This window comes from Mobula birostris, chromosome 23, assembly GCF_030028105.1.
Source record: "Mobula birostris isolate sMobBir1 chromosome 23, sMobBir1.hap1, whole genome shotgun sequence".
Lineage (NCBI taxonomy): Eukaryota > Metazoa > Chordata > Chondrichthyes > Myliobatiformes > Myliobatidae > Mobula > Mobula birostris.
In genome coordinates, this window is record NC_092392.1 from 19,636,926 (window position 1) to 19,657,535 (window position 20,610).

Sequence of the window (20,610 nt, forward strand, 5' to 3'; positions counted from 1 at the left end):
GAGACTAATCAATACCCTGCCACCACTGAGGTCACTGCACTAGGACAGCAATCTGTTTACTGTGTACCTGCGCTGCACACTGCATGTTTTTTGAATTATATTTTATTACCTTACTTATGGTAAGATCTTGGTTTTTGTGTTGTGTGAGATATGTCTTGTGTTGTGTGTGATATGTTTTGTGTGCGCACCATTGTCGGGTGGAACGTTTGAACTAATGACAATTGGGTCTGCTTGTTTGGGTTTTCAAGATCCTATATCTTCAAGGTTTAAGTCAAAGGGCAGATGGTCAAAGTCACAGGCATTCATGACAATACGATTAGCCTTCCGGAGGGGAAAGATATTGTCTGATTTATTTAAGAGTTGTGTGTAACAATTTCTTTGTTCTTAATACTAGGCGCATCTTGCATTCAAAAGGAGAGCTGAGTGAAGACCGCCACAAGCAGTACGAGGAATTTGCCACCTCCTACCAGAAGCTGTTAGCAAACACCCAGAGTCTGGCTGATTTACTGGATGAGAACATGCCTGAGCTTCCCCAAGATAAATCTGCACAGGAAGGTAAGAATGGTGCTCTCGTGCTTGTTCAAAAAGTTCAATGTAAATTAGATTAGATTATGAGGACACGCAGTCCTCTTTTATTGTCATTTAGTAATGCATGCATTAAGAAATGAAACAATGTTCCTCCAGTATGATATATTAGAAACACAAGACAAACCCAGACTAAAAAAACTGACAAAAACCACATAATTATAACAGTGCAAAGCAATACCGTAATTTGATAAAGAACAGACCATGGGCACGGTAAAAAGTCTCAAAGTCTCGGAAGTCCCATCATCTCACGCAGACGGTTGAAGGAAGAAAACTCTCCCTGCCATGAGCTTCCAGCACCGCAAACTTGCCGATGCAGCATCCTGGAAGCACCCGACCACAGTCCGACTCCGAGTCCATCCAAAAACTTCGAGCCTCCGACCAGCTCTCCGACACCAAGCACCGAGCATCATCTCTGCCGAGCGCTTCGACCCTGGCCCTAGCAACAGGCAAAGCCGAGGATTTGGGGCCTTCCCCTCCAGATATTCTGGATTGCACAGTAGCAGCAGCAGCAGTGAAGCAGGCATTTCAGAAGTTTCTCTAGATGTTCCTCCGTGCTTCTCACGGCTGCCTCCATCAAATCAGGATTGTGCACGACATCCTAGTTCACAAATACGATATCATACAGAGCAGCCGCGCGCACTGCGTCGCCATCTTCTCCTCCCCCCTTATTTGTTATCAAACTACATGTGTGTCACCATATACTACCCTGAGATCAAATTTTCTGTTGGCTTTCGCAGTAAATACCAAGAAACACAATAGAATCAATGAAAAACTGCACACAGGCATACACTGACAAACAGCCGATGTTCAAAAGACAGCAAACCATGTAAATATTAATAAAAACATAATAGCAGATCAATAATTAATAAATAATATAGAGAAGTTGAGTTTCAGAGTTGTTGAAAGTGAATCTCTGGGTTGTGCGTTCAGCTCAGCAGTATATAGAGGATCAAGTGTAAGCTGTCATGACACTGCTACATTTCACACCACGACCTTGGTGAAAATTTCTCATTTGTACCATAAATCAGTGTCATCAAAACCATGCCCCCTGCAGCAATGTGGGTTTTGAATAGCCAACCTAAAAAGATTCTGAATGCATTTGATAGAAATTTACAAACTTCTACTAGATGTCACTGAAAGATTGGATGGAGTTTTTAAATATCTATTCAAACGATAATCAAAGCAGTCACTTAAATCATTGACTTTAATTTTTTTGGAGAGTTCATCACAGGTACAATGTATGCTGTTAAAATTTTATTTGGCATTTGCATAAACATGTCCAATTTGAGAATAATTATTGTTTCGTGTCTTAACGTTCACTCATAGCTGTTTATGCTTTTACTTTGCAGAACACGGCACTGGCATTGACATCTTCACACCTGGGAAGCCTGGAGAGTATGACCTCGATGGAGGGATTTGGGAGGACGAAGATGCACGCAATTTTTATGAAAACCTAATTGACCTGAAAGCATTTGTGCCTGCCATATTATTCAAAGATAATGACAAGAATTCACAGAATAAAGATGGAAACAAAGAAGATTCAAAAGGTAAACACATATTTGGATGCTATTGGTATTTGCTTATTATTGTTATATGTACCAAGATACAGTGAAAAGCTTGTCTTGCAAACTGCTCATACAGATCAGGTCATCACACAGTGCAGTGAACTAGAATAAGGTAAAGCAACAACAATGCAGAATAAAGTGTAATAGCTACTGAAAAAGTGCAATGCAGGTAAACAATAGAGTGCAAGATCATAACAAGGTAGATTGTGAGGGCAAAATGTCTACTTGTATATCTGTTCTGCAAAGTCTGTAGGTAATATCATTGTCTTTAACACCTTGCAGTTCATTTTTGTTTTGAGTTCAAGAATCAAGATTGTTCCAGTACATGAAACATAGAAAACCTACAGCACAATACAGGCTCTTCGGCCCACAAAGTTATGCCAAACATGTCCCTACCTTAGAAGTTACTGGGCTTACCCATAGCCCTCTATTTTTCTAAGCTCCATGTACCTATCCAAAAGTCTTAAGAGACCCTATCGTATCCGCCTCCACCACTGTTGCTGGCAGCCCATTCCACACACTCACCACTCTTTGCGGGGGGGGAGGGCGCGGGGAACCTACCCCTGACACCTCCTCTGTACCTACTCCCCCAGCACCTCCTCTGTACCTACTCCCCCAGCACCTTAAACCTGTGTCCTCTTGTGGCAACCATTTCAACCCTGGGAAAAAGCCTCTGACTATCCACATGATCAATGCCTCTCATCATATAAAAAACACCCAGTAGAGTTATTGACCCCTTCCTATTCCTAACCTGCACCCACATAGACAATCCCTCCATGATGTCCACCTTTTCTGCAGCCATGACACTATCTCTGATCAACAGTGCTACGCCCTCCACCTCTTTTGCCTCTCTCCCTGTCCTTTCGGAAACATCTAAAACCTGGCACTTGAAGTAAACTTTCCTGTCCCTGAGCCATCCAAGTCTCTGTGATGGCCACCACATCATAGCTCCGAGTACTGATCCACACTCTAAGCCCATCCGCTTTGTTCACAATACTCCTTGTGTTAAAATAGACATATCTCAAACCGTCGGTGTGAGCACATCCCTTCTCTATCACCTGCCTATCCTCCCTCACGCATCGTCTCCAAGCTTTCTCTATTTGTGAGCCAACCGCCTCTTCCCCAGTCTCCTCAGTTTGGTTCCCACCCCCTAACAATTCTAGTTTAAACTCTCCCCAGTAGCCTTAGCAGACCTCCCCGCCAGAATATTGGTTCCCCTGGGATTTAAGTGCAACCCGTCCTTTTTGTACAGGTCACACCTGCCCCAAAAAAGGTCCTAATGATCCAGAAATGTGAATTCCTGCTCCCTGTTCCAATCCCTCAGCCACACATTTATCCTCCACCTCATTCTATTCCTATATTCTATCACTACCTTTGCGGTCCTGCTTCTCAACTTCCTTCCTAACTCCCTGTAGTCTGTTTTCAGGACTTCTTCCCTTTTCCTACTTATGTCATTAGTACCAATATGTACCACGACCTCTGGCTGTTCTCCCTCCCACTGCAGGATATCTTGGACGCGATCTGAAACATCCCGGAACCTGGTACCTGGGAGGCAAACTACCATCCGAGTTTCTTTCCTGCGTCCACAGAATCGCCTGTCTGACCCCCTTACTATTGAGTCCCCTATCACTACTGCCTGTAGAGGAGAATGAAATAATTGTTAATCTGGATCCAAAACAGCCTAAAAAAAACACAACAGGCATAAACAAGCAAGAAGAAAACACTAAATATGAAAGCAATCCTGTAAAACAGACCTTTCTGAGTGTGGTTGTATAGACATAAGATTAACTTACAAACATAAACTGATTGTATGTGCATAAACTCCTGCTAAGTGCAGGAGTACCTATACATAAGTTTAGCCACCCACTTGAGAAGGATGGGTGAAGTTGCGAAGCTCTTGATACCTGATGTAACTAGTTTATACTGCCACATTTTACCGAAAGGGAGAAATAATTGCTGCTATGTAAAATATCGTCTGTTGTCAGGGAGGAGAGAGGAGGATAAGTTAACTATTAAATAGCAACAGCTTCTCATAAAGTCTGTGTTTGACTATTTGACTCACACTGTTTAGAAACAGCTTCTACCCCTCTTCCATAAAATCTCTGAACTGTCTGTCTGTTGTTCTGCCTGCATGTATTGCTGCCACAAAGCAACAGATTTTGTAGAACATAGAAAACCTACAGCACAATACAGGCCCTTCGGCCCACAATGCTGTGCCGAAAGTTTCACCACATACTGTTTGTCAATGGCAATAAGCTTAATTCTGATGCAACAGATAATTTCAAAATAGAATGGCTATTTTGAATGACCTGTTTGGAGATAACACTGCAAATGTTTTATCTAAGTTCACCAAAATTCCCCTAGATATTTATATACAAACTTTTTGCCACAGATTCCAAAGACGGGAAAGAGTCCAGGGACGGAAAAGATGCCAAAGAGTTGATTGGTACGGAAGAGCTGGAGCTGGAACTGGAGAATTTGGATATTAATGATGACATCATAGGGGAGGAAGAAGTAACTGATGAAACAGAAGACCTCAGCCAAAAGCTTCTTGAGGAACACGGTAACATTCCACTTAACACATCCAGCTTGTTCTTCTACCACTGCGCATGTTTGTATTTGATTTTTTAAAAAAATATATCATTGTAGAATTAAAGAATCTTTTTAAACTAGATATTGCCATTGGGTTCCACAAGCTTAGCACTTTTGAACTGCCTGCCTTGATCACAGAAAGTGCCAGTTGTTGGCCTTTCACTGATAATACCCTACAAATCCCATCCATGTTAATACGACATTTCGCTTGGTGTTTTCTTTCAGAGCACCTGATTCTTCTTGCTTCTCTGAAGTAAGGACAATCTAAATGCAGGCATTAGGGATTGAACCTGCGTTGCTGGAGCTGGTTGCTCTGCCAACTGTGGCACTGTGCTCTACTATGATGATAATTGGTTCTCCATAGTAGTTGATGATGGCAGTTAGATTTGTGCAGTTCTTCTGTTGTGCTGTTGGATTAAGATGATGTGAAATGCACAAAGGAACCTGTGCAGAAGAGATCTTATAGCTAGCTAACCATGACACTTAGCATGCTGCCCCAATCTTCCTTAGACTAATTCCTCTCTGTCTCAGTATGAATACATGCCCATAATTAATGGTTCATTGAGGCACTCTGCTAACCAAGTTGTGATAAACAATGCACATCAATGTCTGACTAGCCTTGGCTGGATATAATTGGATTAGCTGGACTTGTCTATCTGGTTTTAAAGAATGCAGGAACACCTGCGGCCTCTCCTTTAGATGACAACTATAACTTGTACCCATGCAGTTCAAGGTAGTTAAATGACCCAAGGCATTTTAATAGGAATGTTATGAAACAAAATTTAGCATCAGTCTATGTAAGGGAACATTGGGGTAGATGATCAAAAATTAATAAGAACCTCAAGCAGAAAGAGGAAGATTGGGAAAGAATCTCCAATGTATGGTCTTGGTAACTGTTAGAGAGCCACAGAGTACTACATCACAGAAACTAGCCCACGTGGTCACAAGGAGAACGTGCAGACTCCTTATAGGCAGCAGCTGGAACTGAAATCAGGTTGCTTGCACTGTAATGGAGTTAATGCTTACTGCTGTGCTACCATGCCACTCATAAATCCTTTTTGATTCCTTTGCAGAGCAAGATGAAGAGGAAGCCAGCACAGGGTCGCATCTGAAATTGATTGTGGATGCTTTCCTGCAACAGCTCCCCAACTGTGTCAACCGTGACCTGATTGACAAGGTAAGTACTGAGCCCGTTTGCGTTAGAGAAGTGTATGAATGTTATACGCCTAACCAAGATACCCGATGCTGAATGAGATCACTGGAGCACAGTTTGCTCAAATGGTCACCGATTGAAGCACACGACATGAGGGGTCTGGGCTTGGACTGTTGACTGTTTATTCTCTTCCACGGATGCTGCGTGACGTGTTGGTTCTTCCAGCATCTTGTGTGTGTTGCTCTGGATATCCAGCATCTGCAGAACCTCTTGTGTTTACAATATGCTTCTGTTAGCTTAAAGTTGTTGCCAAATCAATAGAGCATGTGGAAAATATACACCAGACGTTGCCTAGCAATGATACTTTATTAATCATAATGAATTCAAACACGTCAAGGATTAACCATGTGGTTTCAAACAATCATTTAGCTCTTCAGTTTCACAGCTCAATAAATTACTAGCATAGCCCTTTATTTTCTCAACTTCCGAAACTCACTGGTATTCCCATCCTTGATAAACCTGCGTGAGGTTTGATCTTGGTGAATTCTGCTGAGTCCGTAACTCAGGGTCATCTTTATTCCTGGCGGTCATGTCCATAAGATCATAGGATACGGGAGGAGAATTAAGCCGTTCAGCTCATTGAGTCTGCTCTGCCATTTGATCATGGCTGATTTATTTTCCCACTCAATCCCATTATCCTGCTTTCACCCCGTAACCTTTGTCCATACCAATCAAGAGCCTTTTAATCTCTGCTTTAAATATGCCAACGACTTGGCCTCAACAACCATCTGTGGCCATGAATTCCACAGATTCATAACCCTATGGCTGAAGAAATTCCACTTTATCTCTGTTCTAAGTGGATGATTCTATTCTTCATTCTACTGTGAATGGCTGCAAGAAAATCTCTGTATTGTATTTGGTGACATATTCGTACTTCGATAACAAAATTAATGTTGAACTTTGAGCATCCTTGTACTCTGAGGCTGTGCCATATGGTCCTACACTCTCCCAGTATTGGAATCATCCTTTCCACATCCACCCTATCTACACCTTTCAATGTTTGATAGGTTTCAATGAGATCCCGCCTCATTCTTCTAAACTCCAGCAAGTACAGACCCAGAGACATCAAACGCTCCTCATGTGTTAACCCTTTCATTCCCGTGAACCTCCTCTGGACCCTCTTCAATGCCAGCACATCCCTTCTTAGATAAGCGGCCCAAAACTAGTCACAATTGGTGCGCTCTGACTAATGCCTTATAAAATGTCAGCATTACATCCTTTTATATTCTAGTCTTCACAAAATGAATGCTAACATTGCATTTTTCTCCCTTACTATCACCTCATCCTGCACTTGAACTTTCAAGTCCCGCTGTAAAGCAACTCTTTATATATTCCTTCAAGGACTTCCCAAACATTGCTCAGTTCTTTATTGCCTCTATTCGTAAGAGTTTGTGTTATTTTAACTACTTCAAATTGCTGTTGGCACTAAACTGCAATTACTGTAATCATTTGGTTCTTAAACTAGCAGGGTGTTTAATTGAGATTTGTTTTCTATCAGATACTGCTTTCCCGCACTCAATTCACAAAAATGAATATAATATTTAAAAAAATATATAATCAATATAAATTATTATGGGCAATATTCACAAGTCTTTATATCACTTCACCTTTTTTTTACTACACTACCACTTGGTTCCTTAATATCTAAAATTCTGTGAGTCTCTGTTAATGTTTATGCTCTTAACACACATTTGTTTCTGCATATTTGCACAACTTGATTTTTGACATTGGTGCTGAAGAACTGCTGTCTTGGAAATGATCTTACAGACTTGCGGGTTAATGTTTCTCTTTCACTATCAGTACCATCGGCAGATCACACTCAGAAGTCCAAGACACGTTCTTTACAACTTTTTGTTCACCAATATCACAAGACAAAGGAGCGGAAGTAGGCCATTCGGCCCATTGAGTCTGCTCCGCAGCTCCCCCATGAGCTAAACTATTCACCCATCTAGTTCCAATTTCAAAATGGACTGAAAGTTATGAGAACTATGTCCAAGACTTCAAAATAAGGAGATTGTGATGAGGGTTTGATACTGAGAGAATGTTTCCCCAAGAGTGAGGATTTTGGAATCTCATGTACTTTTGGAATACTTGGGGGTGGCATGGTAATATAATGGTTAGCAAATCACTTTACAATGCCAACGATCACTAATCAGGGTTTAATTTCTGCCATTGCCTGTAAAGAGTTTTTACTTTCTCTCTATAACCATGTGGTTTCTTCTGGGTGCTCCCATTCCTTCTCACATTCCTGAGATGTACACGTTAGGGTGAGTAAGTTGTGGGCATGCTATGTTGGTGCTAGAAATATGGTAATACTTGCAGGCTCCCTCAGCACATCCTCGTACTGTATTGGTTGTTGAGAGTGTATTTGTCACATGTACATCAAAATATGCAGCATTTCACTGTATAATTTGATGTACATGACAAATAAAGCAAATCTTAATCTTTCTTGTTCAGTCCAAGTAAAGTCAAATTTAACCACATTTGCAGCTGAATTCAAAGCTCTAGAATAACCAACAGCTTCTAATTCTTTTCTGTAGGCCGCAATGGATTTCTGCATGAACATGAACACAAAAGCGAATCGGAGGAAATTGGTCCGAGCACTGTTCACTGTACCCAGACAGAGGTGAGTACATTAATGTTGAAGCGGTATTTCTGATCCTGGGATGCTGGCAGTAATGGTAAGAGGCTTGGCTGCTCTTTTCCTTCTCTGATGTAGTTCATTGGTGCACCTGCAATGTCAGGAATTGCACCTGAATCACAGAACACCATGGCACAGAAACGGGCCCTTCAGCCCGTCTAATTTGTGCTGACCTGACTTTCTGCCCATCTATCTTCTCCTGGACCATTGGCCTAATTACTCCTATCTATGTACCTATCCAAACTTTTCTGAAATGGCATCCACGTAAGCGAATAAATCAACAACATAGTAGTTGAGTTGTTTTAGTTGATATAGAGATAATTAAAAAGTTATAAAGGGTTATTGAATTAGGAGATCCATTAATTGTGGATGTCAAAGGAAACTTGTGCATGGATCATTCAATGAGTGAAGAATAATGGATGGTCCAGAGCTCTGGTTCCCACCCTTGTTCACACCTCAGAAATAGGTGACCCCTCTCACTCATCAAAAATGCCCCAATGATGTAATGGACCACTTTGTCCCTTTAGAAACAGAGATAAGGAGGAATTTCTTTAGCCAGAGGGTGGTGAATCTGTGGAATTCATTGTTGTGGAGCCACAAAGCCATCAATTCCTTTATCCAAATCACTGACATTTAATATAAAAAGTAGCAGTGCCAACACAGACCCCTGTGGAACACCACTAGTCACCAGCAGCCAACCAGAAAAGGCTCCTTTTATACCCACTATTTGCCTCCTGCAAATCAACCAATGCTCTATCCATGCTAGAATCTTTCCTGTTTCACCATGGGCTCTTAACTTGTAAAGCAGCCTCACGTGTTAAAGGCCTTCTGAAAATCCAAGTACACAACATCTACTGATCCTCTTTTGTCTATTCTGCTTGTTATTTCTTCAAAGATGTTCATCGGATTTGACAGGCAAGATTTTCCCTTAAGAAAACCATGCTGACCTTGGCGTATTTTATCATGTGCCTCCAAGTACCCTGAAACCACATCCTTAACATTTGACTCCAACATCTTCCCAACCACTGCGGTCAGACTAACTGGCCAATCATTACCTGTCTTTTGCTTCTTCCCCTTCTTAAAGAGCGGAATGAGATTTAAAAAGTATTTGGTTGGCCGCTTTAGATACAAGGGTGGCGGTTGGAGGGCTATGCTTTGAATGCAGGAAATTGGAACTAGCTGTATGGACAGTGTTGTTGGCATGAACTGGTTGGGCCAAAAGGCCTGTACCTGTAATGTAACACTCCAGTGTGAAACTGCCAAAACTCTGTTCATAATCGTCAAACTCTGCTCATTAATATGAATAACATTTTACCAGCACAGAGGGGAAATAATTTTTTTTAATTCCCAAAACCCTCTGTAGGCTATGTTTGAAAACACAATGATGCTCATTATTGTAAGTAATTTATCCCAGTAAGCTGCCTACATTGAATAAGTTGTGCTACCCACAATTAGCCGTATTAAGTAGACTCTTCTGTGCAGTTCAGAAGCTGTTTGGGGCTGTTTGTGCATCTCTTTCATTCAGACTGTGGTGCTGGCTAACGTACATGAATCAAGCCATTATGTATTGTGAATTTGCCAAAAAAAAACTACCATTGATGGGGAATTATAAAATTGGCCCATGGAGGTCGACTTCAGTGGTTTTGAAAGACATGCAGACTGATTGGAATGGGCTGGATGGGAAATAAAAGCAAGATTTTATCTAAAATTCTGCATATAAATTTTTGTTTCACCAGCGCTTAGCAGCAGCTGTAGAGTCAATGTTTCTGACAGGTGTTCTGCTCAGTGCTTACTAATGTTCCATGGACATTCCTCGTGTTATCTTTGCCATATGCTATCATAATGTTGTGAAATGTTATAACAACCTTTATACAGAGAGAGCAAATTATGTCTATAGAAAAGATTATTAAGTGCTGTAAATCTATTATTCAAACTATCTCTGGACATGGCTGACATCAACAGTGATATCAAAAATAACTCTGGCGTGGTCTTACAATGCTGTTTATTGTCACTGATGTACACTCTGGCCACTTTATTATGTACACCTGTACACCAATGCAAGTATCTAATCAGCCAATCACATGGCAGAAGCACAATGCATAAAAGCATGCAGACATAGTCAAGAGGTTTAGTTGTTGGTCAGACCAAACATCACTTTCTGTGGAATGATTCTTGGTGCCAGTCAAGGTATATCTCAGAAACTGCTGATTTCCTGGAGTTTTCATGCACAGCTGTCTACAGTTCACAGAAACCGGTGTGGAGAACAAAAAAACATCTGGTGAGCAGCAGTTTGTGAGCTAAAATGCCTTGTTAATAAGAAGTCAGAAGAAAATGTCCAGACTGGTTCAAGCTGATAGGAAGGTGACAGTAACTCACATGTTACAGTAGTGGTGTGCTGAAGAGCATCTCTGAATGCACAACATGTCAACCCTTGAAGTAGATTGGCTACAGCAGCTGAAGACCACACTGGGTTCATTGGGGGTAACTATTAAAGTGGCCACTGAGTGTATATTGTGAAATTTGCTGCAAAACACCAAATTTCACAACATATGTCAGTGATAATAAGTCAGCTTTTGATTTTTTTTCAATGTTTTGAATGTTTTACAGCATCACTGTCAATATCCTAAAACAGCACAACTCCCAGAAAGGGCACAGACAATAAGGCTAAAAGGAAAAAAACTGGATGGAATCTAAGGAGACTTAATTGGAATAGGTTTTTGTTTAAATCTATTTTGGTCCCCTTTATTGATGAGTCACTCCTTAAATTCCCCAGAATGAAAAGTTTATTTAGTTTTATTTAAAGGCCAAGCTGGGGTAGCTTTGTTTGCGATGGGTGTTGCCTTGTTTGGTAACTCAGTAATTGTTATTTCGATATGTGCAATTAACATTCTTACTTTGCAGTTGTGGTGTTAATGGAGTGATTAGGTTGTATGGTTTAAATCTGCATGCAAGTTCTTATTCATATCATCACACTTCAATGCATGTTTTCAAAATTATTTTTACTCCAGAAATGTGTTTAGAATGCCTTAAAGATAAGTCTCCAGATAATGTTCTAAGTGCTTTGTGTGAGTTGATTCTTGAACACATTTTCTCCCTTCAGATTGGATCTGCTTCCATTTTATGCCCGTCTGGTTGGTACTCTACATCCGTGCATGGGGGATGTGGCAGAAGATCTCTGTGCCATGTTAAAAGGGGATTTCCGATTCCATGTATGTGTACATTTTTTATAGCAACACTGATATCATTTGTTTTAAAATAAATTGTCTAAGAAACTACTTCTAAATCACTTTCTAATGTCAGTATGAATTTACTTTAATCGGATGTGATTTTTAAAAAAATATAACTTTGAATACAAGATTGAATGTGGCAGAGTAACCATTTAATTAACTTGGATGATTATATCCAAATTTTTTTGAACATTCTGTTTTGCTTTTATGTTCAGGTCCGGAAGAAGGATCAGATCAATATTGAAACTAAGAACAAGACAGTGCGGTTCATTGGGGAACTAACAAAGTTTAAAATGTTCTCTAAGAATGATACCCTTCATTGTTTAAAGGTCAGTCAGCAACATCTTTTATCCATGCATATGATAAATGGCCTGAGACCTACAAGCATTCTTCAATTCGGCAGAAATGTTGCAGGATTATATAATAGCTTTTGAATATGTCTACATAATTTATGTCTGCATGTCTCATAAAATCTGTGATAAAGTTACACTCTCCTTGGAGAAATTCAAATAATATAAAGTGTTATCTTTGCAGTCAAAGCTTGTAAAGAGCAAAAATAAAGGCTTCTGTTACACATTTTGAAAAGCATATAGAATTTCTTGTGTCATTCCATAACCACAGTGTACATAGAACATAAAAAAATCCCTGACAATATGTCATGCAATTTGTTTTGCAGCAGCAGTACAGTGCAATACGTAGAAAATACTGCAGAAGATGTCCTCTATACTAGGGAGGCTAGTGCCCAGGATGTAGCTGGCTGAGTTTGCAGTGCTGTGCAGCTTTTCCCAGTACAGTGCAGTGGCCCCTCCATACCAAACAGCGATGCAACTATTTAGAATGCTCTCCGTGGTACATCTGTATCAATTTGCTGGAGTCTTTGGTGACATAGCAAATTTCCTCAAACATATAACAATACAGGCCCTTTGGCCAATGATGTTAGTTTGCAGGGATAAGAAGCATTGACTTATGAAACTTGCGCTGCATTTGACAAATTAAGTTTTTTTTTTAAGAACATAGAACATTACAGCACAATACAGGCCAACTTTTTAACCTATTCCAATGTCAATCTAACCCTTCACTCCAACATAGCTCTCCATTTCTCTTTTATTTTCCTTTTTCTTTTCTAATTTAATTATGAGCAACAGCGCAGTTATTGGCAAAACAGACTCTAGAATAGTGGTCGCCAACTGGTCGATCTTTGAGATTTTCCCAGTAGATCCTGAAAAAAAATGAAAAATAAATACACAAATACTGTCGTAATGTGAGCATTATAAAAATAAGTATTACTAATTAGGATAATGGTAATATAGCAATACTCCAGCTACTGAAAGCTGTTTGTAAAGAGAGATTGTCTCCAGGTTGCAGAGTTTTAGTTCCGTTCTTTCTGCCCAGTGCGCATGTGTGTTTAGCACCCCCCCCCCGCCATGCACCGCGGTAGAAAAGATCGGAAGTAAAACCCTGCAACCCCGAGGCAACCACTCTTTACAGACAGCTTTCCGTAGCAGGAGTATTGCTCTATTACCATTAGCCTAATTTGTATTAACTTATCTTTATAATGTTCGCATTACAACACTTCTCCCCCTTTAAATTCCAACATTCCCCAAATGTAAATAACTGGAAACAAAAAACAGTAGTGTCATTATCTTGCGTACCTCAGAAACTTATACTAGTGTCTCAGTAACAGCTTACCAATACAAAACACCTGAAAAGCGTGGCAGATTCAATATTCAGTCTAACAAAGGAAACTGTCCATTCAAATATTCAGTCTGTCAGGGGGTTTGCGAGGGTGCTGTGCTGCAACAGATGAAAATTATGAAATCTAAGTACAGGAGCTGTCTTACTGACAGGCACCTCACAGACTGTCTCAGGCTGGCTGTGTCTGTAATTATGAGCCGAATTTCAGGGAACTAGCAGAAAGTATTCAGCCCCAGTCATCACAGTGAGTGCAACAGTTAATTTTTATTCATTTATTTTTCGTGTTGAAATAAAATTAAATAATGAAACATAGGATTATAGGTGTTGTAATGTGAGCATTATAAAATAAGTAATACTAATTAATATAATGGTAATATAGCAATACTCCCACTACAGAAAGCTGTTTGTAAAGAGAGGTTGTTTCCGGGTTGTGGGGTTTTACTGCTGGTCTTTTCTGCCTGTTGTGCATGCGTGTGACTAAATGATTTGGTAGGTCGATCTTGCCTTTCACTAAGGCTGAGGTAGGGGATTTTGGGCTTAAAAAGGTTGACGACTACTACTGTAGAAAGACAACTTATTTTCCTCTCAAATGTCCTACTTAAAAAATCTTTTCATTATCCTGCCATATACTTTAGATCAATAAAAATGCTTTATTATGTAATGAGAAACTACTTTCATTTTTTTTATGTTCAGATGCTTTTGGCTGACTTTTCTCATCACCATATTGAAATGGCCTGCACGCTTCTGGAAACTGCCGGTCGTTTTCTGTTCCGATCACCCGAATCCCATTTGCGGACCAGTGTTCTTTTGGTAAGATATGTAAAGATTTTTTATTGTGTGTACCCAGTCCTTCTCCTTTAGATCTAGCCATGAGCTATTTTGCAACTATATGTGGTTGAGTCATCCTTGGCCATCTTGAGCCAAATGCTTGGTAACTGGTTTTTCTGGAAGAGCAACAAACAGTGATCTCTTTCCATTTTCTGTGTTTGTCATAGGTTATTTATGCTTCATGCTGGAACCCCAGGCAAGATTTAGGCAAACTGGAAATTTGATAATGAGGGAAATATTATTTGAGTGTACTCTCTTGTTAATAGTCGTAATTAAAATTATATTATTCTAAAATTGCGAGAGCTTTCCATTGTGATTCCTGAGGTCTGATAGTCAATATGGGGGGTTCAAAGTATAGTTTAGATCTGGACCTTGGTTAAGGGGACCTAGGAATACAAATACATGGTTCTCTGAATGTGGCATTAAAGGTAGACGGGACAGTGAAGGAGGCTGCCATGGAAAGTCATCATGTCTTATGAGGATAGGTTAAGTGAGCTAGGGTTCTTTTCTTTGAAGTGAATGAGATTGAGAGGCAATACAATAGAGGTGCAGGTTATTAGAGATTATAACAATAGGTTATTAGAGGCACAGATCGAATGGATAGCCAGAGACTTTTTCTTAGCACAGAAATGGCTAAAATAAGAGGGTATAATTTTAAGGTAACTGGAGGAAAAATATTGCGGGGGGAGGGTGTCGGAGGTAAATTTTTACATAAAGAATGGTGGGTGCATGGAACATCCTGCAAGGGGTTGGGGAAGATACATTAGTGACATTTAAGTGTCTCTTTGATAAGCATATGGTTGATAGAAACATGTAGTGCTATGTAAGAAGGAACAGTCAGATTGGGTTCTATATATTTTTTATTTTGAATTTTTTCTTTGCCTTGCTCAACCCAGTTTCAACCATTCATTATTTATTAATTTTGGGCAGTCATTTGAATTATTGATTAGGAAGTTAGATTGTTTCAAACGTGAGCTGTTGCTTCAGAATAAAATGTGACTTCATGATATTGGTTGGTGGTCTCAATGAGCAAGCATTGAGATGAAAAATGATCTGATTGGCCTTTCATCTGTTAGGATGTGAACACACATATTAATCTCAGGTACTGGTGCAGCTGAAACCAACGTTTTTATTGAATAGAACTTTCAAAAAATGGTCTAGAATTCTGAAAAGTAAATATTCAAAGCCGGAACCTATTTCCGTGGTTTGGGTGTGGTAATTGTGAGTATAATGGAGTACTGTGATTTCTGGCATGCCTTGTGATGTGTTGCCTTTTCTGGCAGTGGTAGCAACTTGCATAGTAATATTCTGATTTTTGTGACATTTAGGATGGCTACCTTGAATGTTGGCTATGTGCTCAAGGGAAAAAATGGTTTCCATGTCTTTAAATGTCATTGCTGCATTTATTAACATACATCTGGTATTGTAGTCCTAAAACTGAGTATACAAAATATCCAGTTTGTACATAATAGGTGATTTTGCTCTGCCTGGACTGTGGCAGTGAAGAGTCAGTATCAAAGTCAAGGTCAACTTTATTGTCATAAACACAAGAGCAATAAGATAATCAGGAAATCAGTTTAAGAAATCATGCATCATCTGATCTTCTTCAAAAGGACAGCAGGCATACTATCTTTTGAACCACACATTCCTTTTCTGTGCTAACTCAGTGTGATGCTCCTCAAGCTAACATATACAAATGGATGGGAGCATTTGGGAGATCTGCCCACACCTTGTTAAAAAGGTATCTTTGTACATTAAAAGATGCGAATCAGGTTTATTGTCACTGATATTTGTCATGAAATTTGTTGTCGCAGTAGTGTAGTGTGATATGTAAATTACTGTTAGTTACAGTAAATGGTGCAAAAGAGAAATAGTGAGGTAGTGTTTATAGGTTCATCAATTCAGAAAAATGGTGGAGGAGAGGAAGAAGCTATTCTTAAAATATTGAACGTCGGTCTTCAGCTGTATTAATTCAGTTTTGATCATTAATATTACTTTGAATGAAACAATCGCTAAGCTATATCACTGTAGGGCATTGGTTAATTGTTGTCACATGCATTGAGATAGTGCTTATTTCAGAAAGATCAATCTATACATAACTAGGTCATGGTAGTAAAAAGAATGTGAATTCAAGTAATGTACATTTGTAAACAAAAGCATCTGGCCAATAGTAATTTCTCTTCGTTGTATGCCAGTACAACACAGGACATCCTCCTAAATCGTTGGCAATGTATTTCTGTAATGTAACTAGTGTGGCACTAGGTAGAGTACACAGATACCAGTCCTGATGAAGGGTCTTGGCCTGAAATGTCAACTTTTTACCATCCATAGATGCTGACTGACCTGTTAAGTTCCTCCAGGTTTTTTGTGTTACTCAAGATTTCCAGCATCTGCAGAATCTCTTATGTTTATGTAGTATGACACTAACCTGTTTGCATCTCTGGTGTGACATGTAGCAGACCCACACCTGCAGAGGAAAGCTTGATTTACACTTGAGCTTGAGTCTTTCCAGCATTTTCTGTTTTTATTTCAGATTACCAGCTTCTGCCCTATTTTCGTTTTCAATCCTTCTGAGCACTTTTCTGCTTTATCTACTAGTAATTTCAATCATGCTGCTTTAACATTATCTAATCGGGTGTTTTTGTATTCTGCAGCTTTGAGATGCTTGATGTACATGTAGTGGCCACTTTAGGTACACCTGTACACCTCGATAATGCAAATATCTAATCAGCCAATCATGTAGCAACAACTCAGTGCATAAAAGCATGCTGTCATGGTCAAGAGGTTATTTGTTGTTCAGATGAAACATCAGAATGGGGAAGAAAGGTGATCTAAGTGACTTTGACCATGGATGATTGTTGGTGCCGCATGTGGTAGTCTGAGTATCTCAGAAGCTGCTGATCTCCTGGGATTTAAAGAGAATGCTAGAAGAAACAAAAAATAAATCCAGTGAGTGGCAGTTCTGTGGGCAAAATGCCTTGTTAATGAGGAAGTTCAGAGGAGAATTGCCAGACTGTTTCAAACTGACAAGAAGGCAGCGGTAACTCAGATAACTATGCTTTACAACAGTGGTGTGCTGAAGAGCATCTGTGAATGCACAACACATCGAACCTTGAAGATGGGCTGCAGCGGCAGAAGACCACTCGGTGGCCACTTTATCGGATACAGGAGATAATCTAGTAAAGTGGCCCTGAGTATATATCAGCAATGTGTTATTTAAAAATATGCAGTTAATTCATTTCAGGAATTGTACAGTATGATATTTATTACAGCAATTTATTCCATATTACTAAATGAGACTCAATAAGCAAATAGAATACATGGGGCATGATCTTTATCATGTGTACTTAGCCGATTCCGACTTGCAGAATTTTGTTGAATGTTTTAGATGTTCAAGTTTGCAATTGCTACCTTGTGCAAGATGGTACTGGCTGACTATAAATGTAGTGCATTCTTCATAAGAGCGTAAGATACAGGAGTAGAATTAGGTCATTTGGCCCACAGAGTTTGCTCCGCCATTTAATCATGACTGATATACCCTCCTCAACCCCATTCTCCTACCTTCTTCCTGTAACCTTTGATGACCTTGCTAATCAAAACTTACGAAGTGGTACAACTGACCCTTGATAAACTTGGACGGGATACAGTCTTTTTGAGTTCCTTACTCAGGGTCATCTTCATGCTGATTATCATCTTCATAACACCAAGGAGCAGACTTGGGTCATTTGGCCCATTGAGTATATCGTTTGATTGTGTCTGATTTACTTTTCCCTCTCAAATCCATTGTCTTATCTTTTCCATGTAGCATTTAATGCATTTACAAATCAAAAACTTACCAATCTCTGCTTTAAATATACCCAATGACTTGGCCTCTGCAGCAATCTGTGGCAATAAATTCTGCAGATTCTCCACACTCTGGCAAAAGATATTCCTCCTCAGCTTTGTTCTAAAGGGATGTCCTTTGACTCTGAGGCTGAGCCCTTTGGTCCTAGGCCCTCCCACTTTTGAAAATATCATCTCCACATCCACTCTATCTAGACCTTTCAACTTTCAGTGGGGTTCAGTGTTCTTTTATATGCTTGGCTAATTATTTATGTTGCTGTACTTATGGTTATAGTAATTATTTGCTCTTCAAACTGTTTTCTGATCTTTTTTTATCCCCTAATAATACTGAATAGTTCAATGTCATCTCTATAGGAGCAAATGATGCGTAAGAAACAGGCAATGCACTTGGATGCTCGTTACGTTACCATGGTGGAAAATGCATATTACTACTGTAATCCTCCTCCAGTTGAGAAAATGGTGCGAAAGAAGCGCCCTCCCCTTCAGGAATATATCCGTAAACTTCTCTACAAAGACTTGTCCAAGGTCACAACAGAAAAGGTAATTACTAGTTAATAAATGAATTATTCACTGTACTTTTCCTAAAAGTGGTTTCTAAAAAATAAAATAATAAGATTAACATTCCGTTGTCTTTTACCTCGACCTTTTCAATTCAAATAAAAGCAGTTAATCTTTACCAACAGAGCTCCTGTTGGAAATTGAGTTTACAGGTTTAAGTTTTGAGTCAGTTGACAGCATTTCCACTTTGAATTGGAAGATTGTGTGCCTCAGTCAAGACATTCGAGTGCTCTGTTTGAAGGAAATACTTATCAGAGGTTCAACCCTTTCAATAAGATATTAAACCAAGAGCCGCCTATCAGATCACTTTTTTAAAAAGTGGTACTATTTTGAAGGGGAGAAATCTTTTCCAGAAAAACATTCATCCCTTTATCAGCCTTATTACATCCACCAATAGCTACTTTAACATTGTGAAAATCCTGCTTTAAAATAGCTAGTGAGCTGTGTGGTGGAGGAATCAAGTCACTATTGGATCTGCTCATTAAAAGCAGCATAGTTTATCTTTAGGATTTTTTGTGCACTATATTGTTTCAGCTTATGTGGTCATGAATATATTAATTAAGGTACCATAGTTTATCCTTGGTATTTTTGCACACTACATTAAATAATTATTTAATGTAGTGTGCTTATGTAACCACAAATAAAAACTCTCTGTGCTTGACACTTTATTCATTATGATAACCTCATGAGCTGCACACCTTCACGACACCTTCACCTTTGAAGAAAAATTTTACAACTTACTGTATGCCATTGATTTTAAACCTAATTATAATTCTGACCTTCCGAAGTTTTCCACTGTATATGTGAAAATAAACTAATTGCCATTAGCGAGGAATGTGTTACCCTTATATTACATCTAATTGCTCCAGGTAAAATCTAATTAAAAGCAAAATAAAAAAGATAACAAGAAAATGCTCTTCACAAGAATTTAACTGGGCAAGGGGAGTGGGGAACGTAAAATCTGCAAGAAGACAATTATTCTTGTTATATGTTGTCATTAACTGATACAAATGAAGTGTGGACTGGGATATCTATATTAAATATGGGCCAAACAGAATCTTTATATCATAGGTGTTGAGACAGATGAGAAAATTGGCATGGCATGATCTGGAGGTGAAGGAATATGTTATTAACTGCATGATCAACATCTGGAATGTGAAGTATAACAGCATTCACTGTGTCGCAAATCTGTTGGCTGGATTGGTGCCATACCAGGAAGATGTTGGAATACATGTTGTTGATGGAGTACTGGAAGATATTCGTCTTGGAATGGAGGTATGAAATTTTGTATAATTATTGAGCAATATCCTTCTTCATTAATCTAGGCTTTTCATAGGGTCATCACAGTAGCGTAGCTGTTGGTGTAAAGCTTTGCGGCACTAGCAATCCAGGTTCAATTCCTGCCATCGTCTGAAAGGAGTTTGTACATTTTCTCTGTGACCACCTGGATTCTCTCTAGGTGTTCCAGTTTCCTCTCACATTCCAAAGACGTATAGGTTATTGTTAGTAAGTTGTGGGCAAGCTGCGTTGGCGACGGAAGTTTAGTGACATGGAGGTTGCCTCAGATACAGATGCAAATGACACACTTCACTATATGTTTTGATGTACTTGTGATAAATAAAGCTAATCTTTAATCTTTAGAAACTGATATTGATCTGCATGTTGTAAGAAGTAATAGCATTTTGTAGCAATGAAATGAGATCATTTGTGTTTTTAAGGAATGCATATGTTATCTTCTCTTTTCTCCCTGAAGGATGCCAATCAATACTGAGGCTCATTTCTAGCGATACCACTATTCCTCACAAATTCCTGCAAGTAGTGTTTCTGTCTGTTGATTGTTGAGAGGATGTTTGAACATTG

General features: G+C 39.3%; 1 protein-coding gene across 6 annotated transcripts in view; it reads left to right on the forward strand.

The window, feature by feature from the left end:
* upf2 (UPF2 regulator of nonsense mediated mRNA decay) overlaps window positions 1-20,610 on the forward strand; it is a 125,881-nt gene that overhangs the window by 25,145 nt on the left and 80,126 nt on the right. For all 6 annotated transcript variants that reach the window (XM_072241573.1, XM_072241578.1, XM_072241577.1 and 3 more), the window contains exons 6-15: window positions 395-555; window positions 1,938-2,135; window positions 4,546-4,716; window positions 5,819-5,922; window positions 8,499-8,584; window positions 11,700-11,808; window positions 12,042-12,155; window positions 14,215-14,331; window positions 18,547-18,732; window positions 19,822-20,025. In XM_072241573.1, coding sequence (XP_072097674.1) covers window positions 395-555; window positions 1,938-2,135; window positions 4,546-4,716; window positions 5,819-5,922; window positions 8,499-8,584; window positions 11,700-11,808; window positions 12,042-12,155; window positions 14,215-14,331; window positions 18,547-18,732; window positions 19,822-20,025 — 1,450 coding nt within the window. The remainder of the gene's footprint in view (window positions 1-394; window positions 556-1,937; window positions 2,136-4,545; window positions 4,717-5,818; window positions 5,923-8,498; window positions 8,585-11,699; window positions 11,809-12,041; window positions 12,156-14,214; window positions 14,332-18,546; window positions 18,733-19,821; window positions 20,026-20,610) is intronic.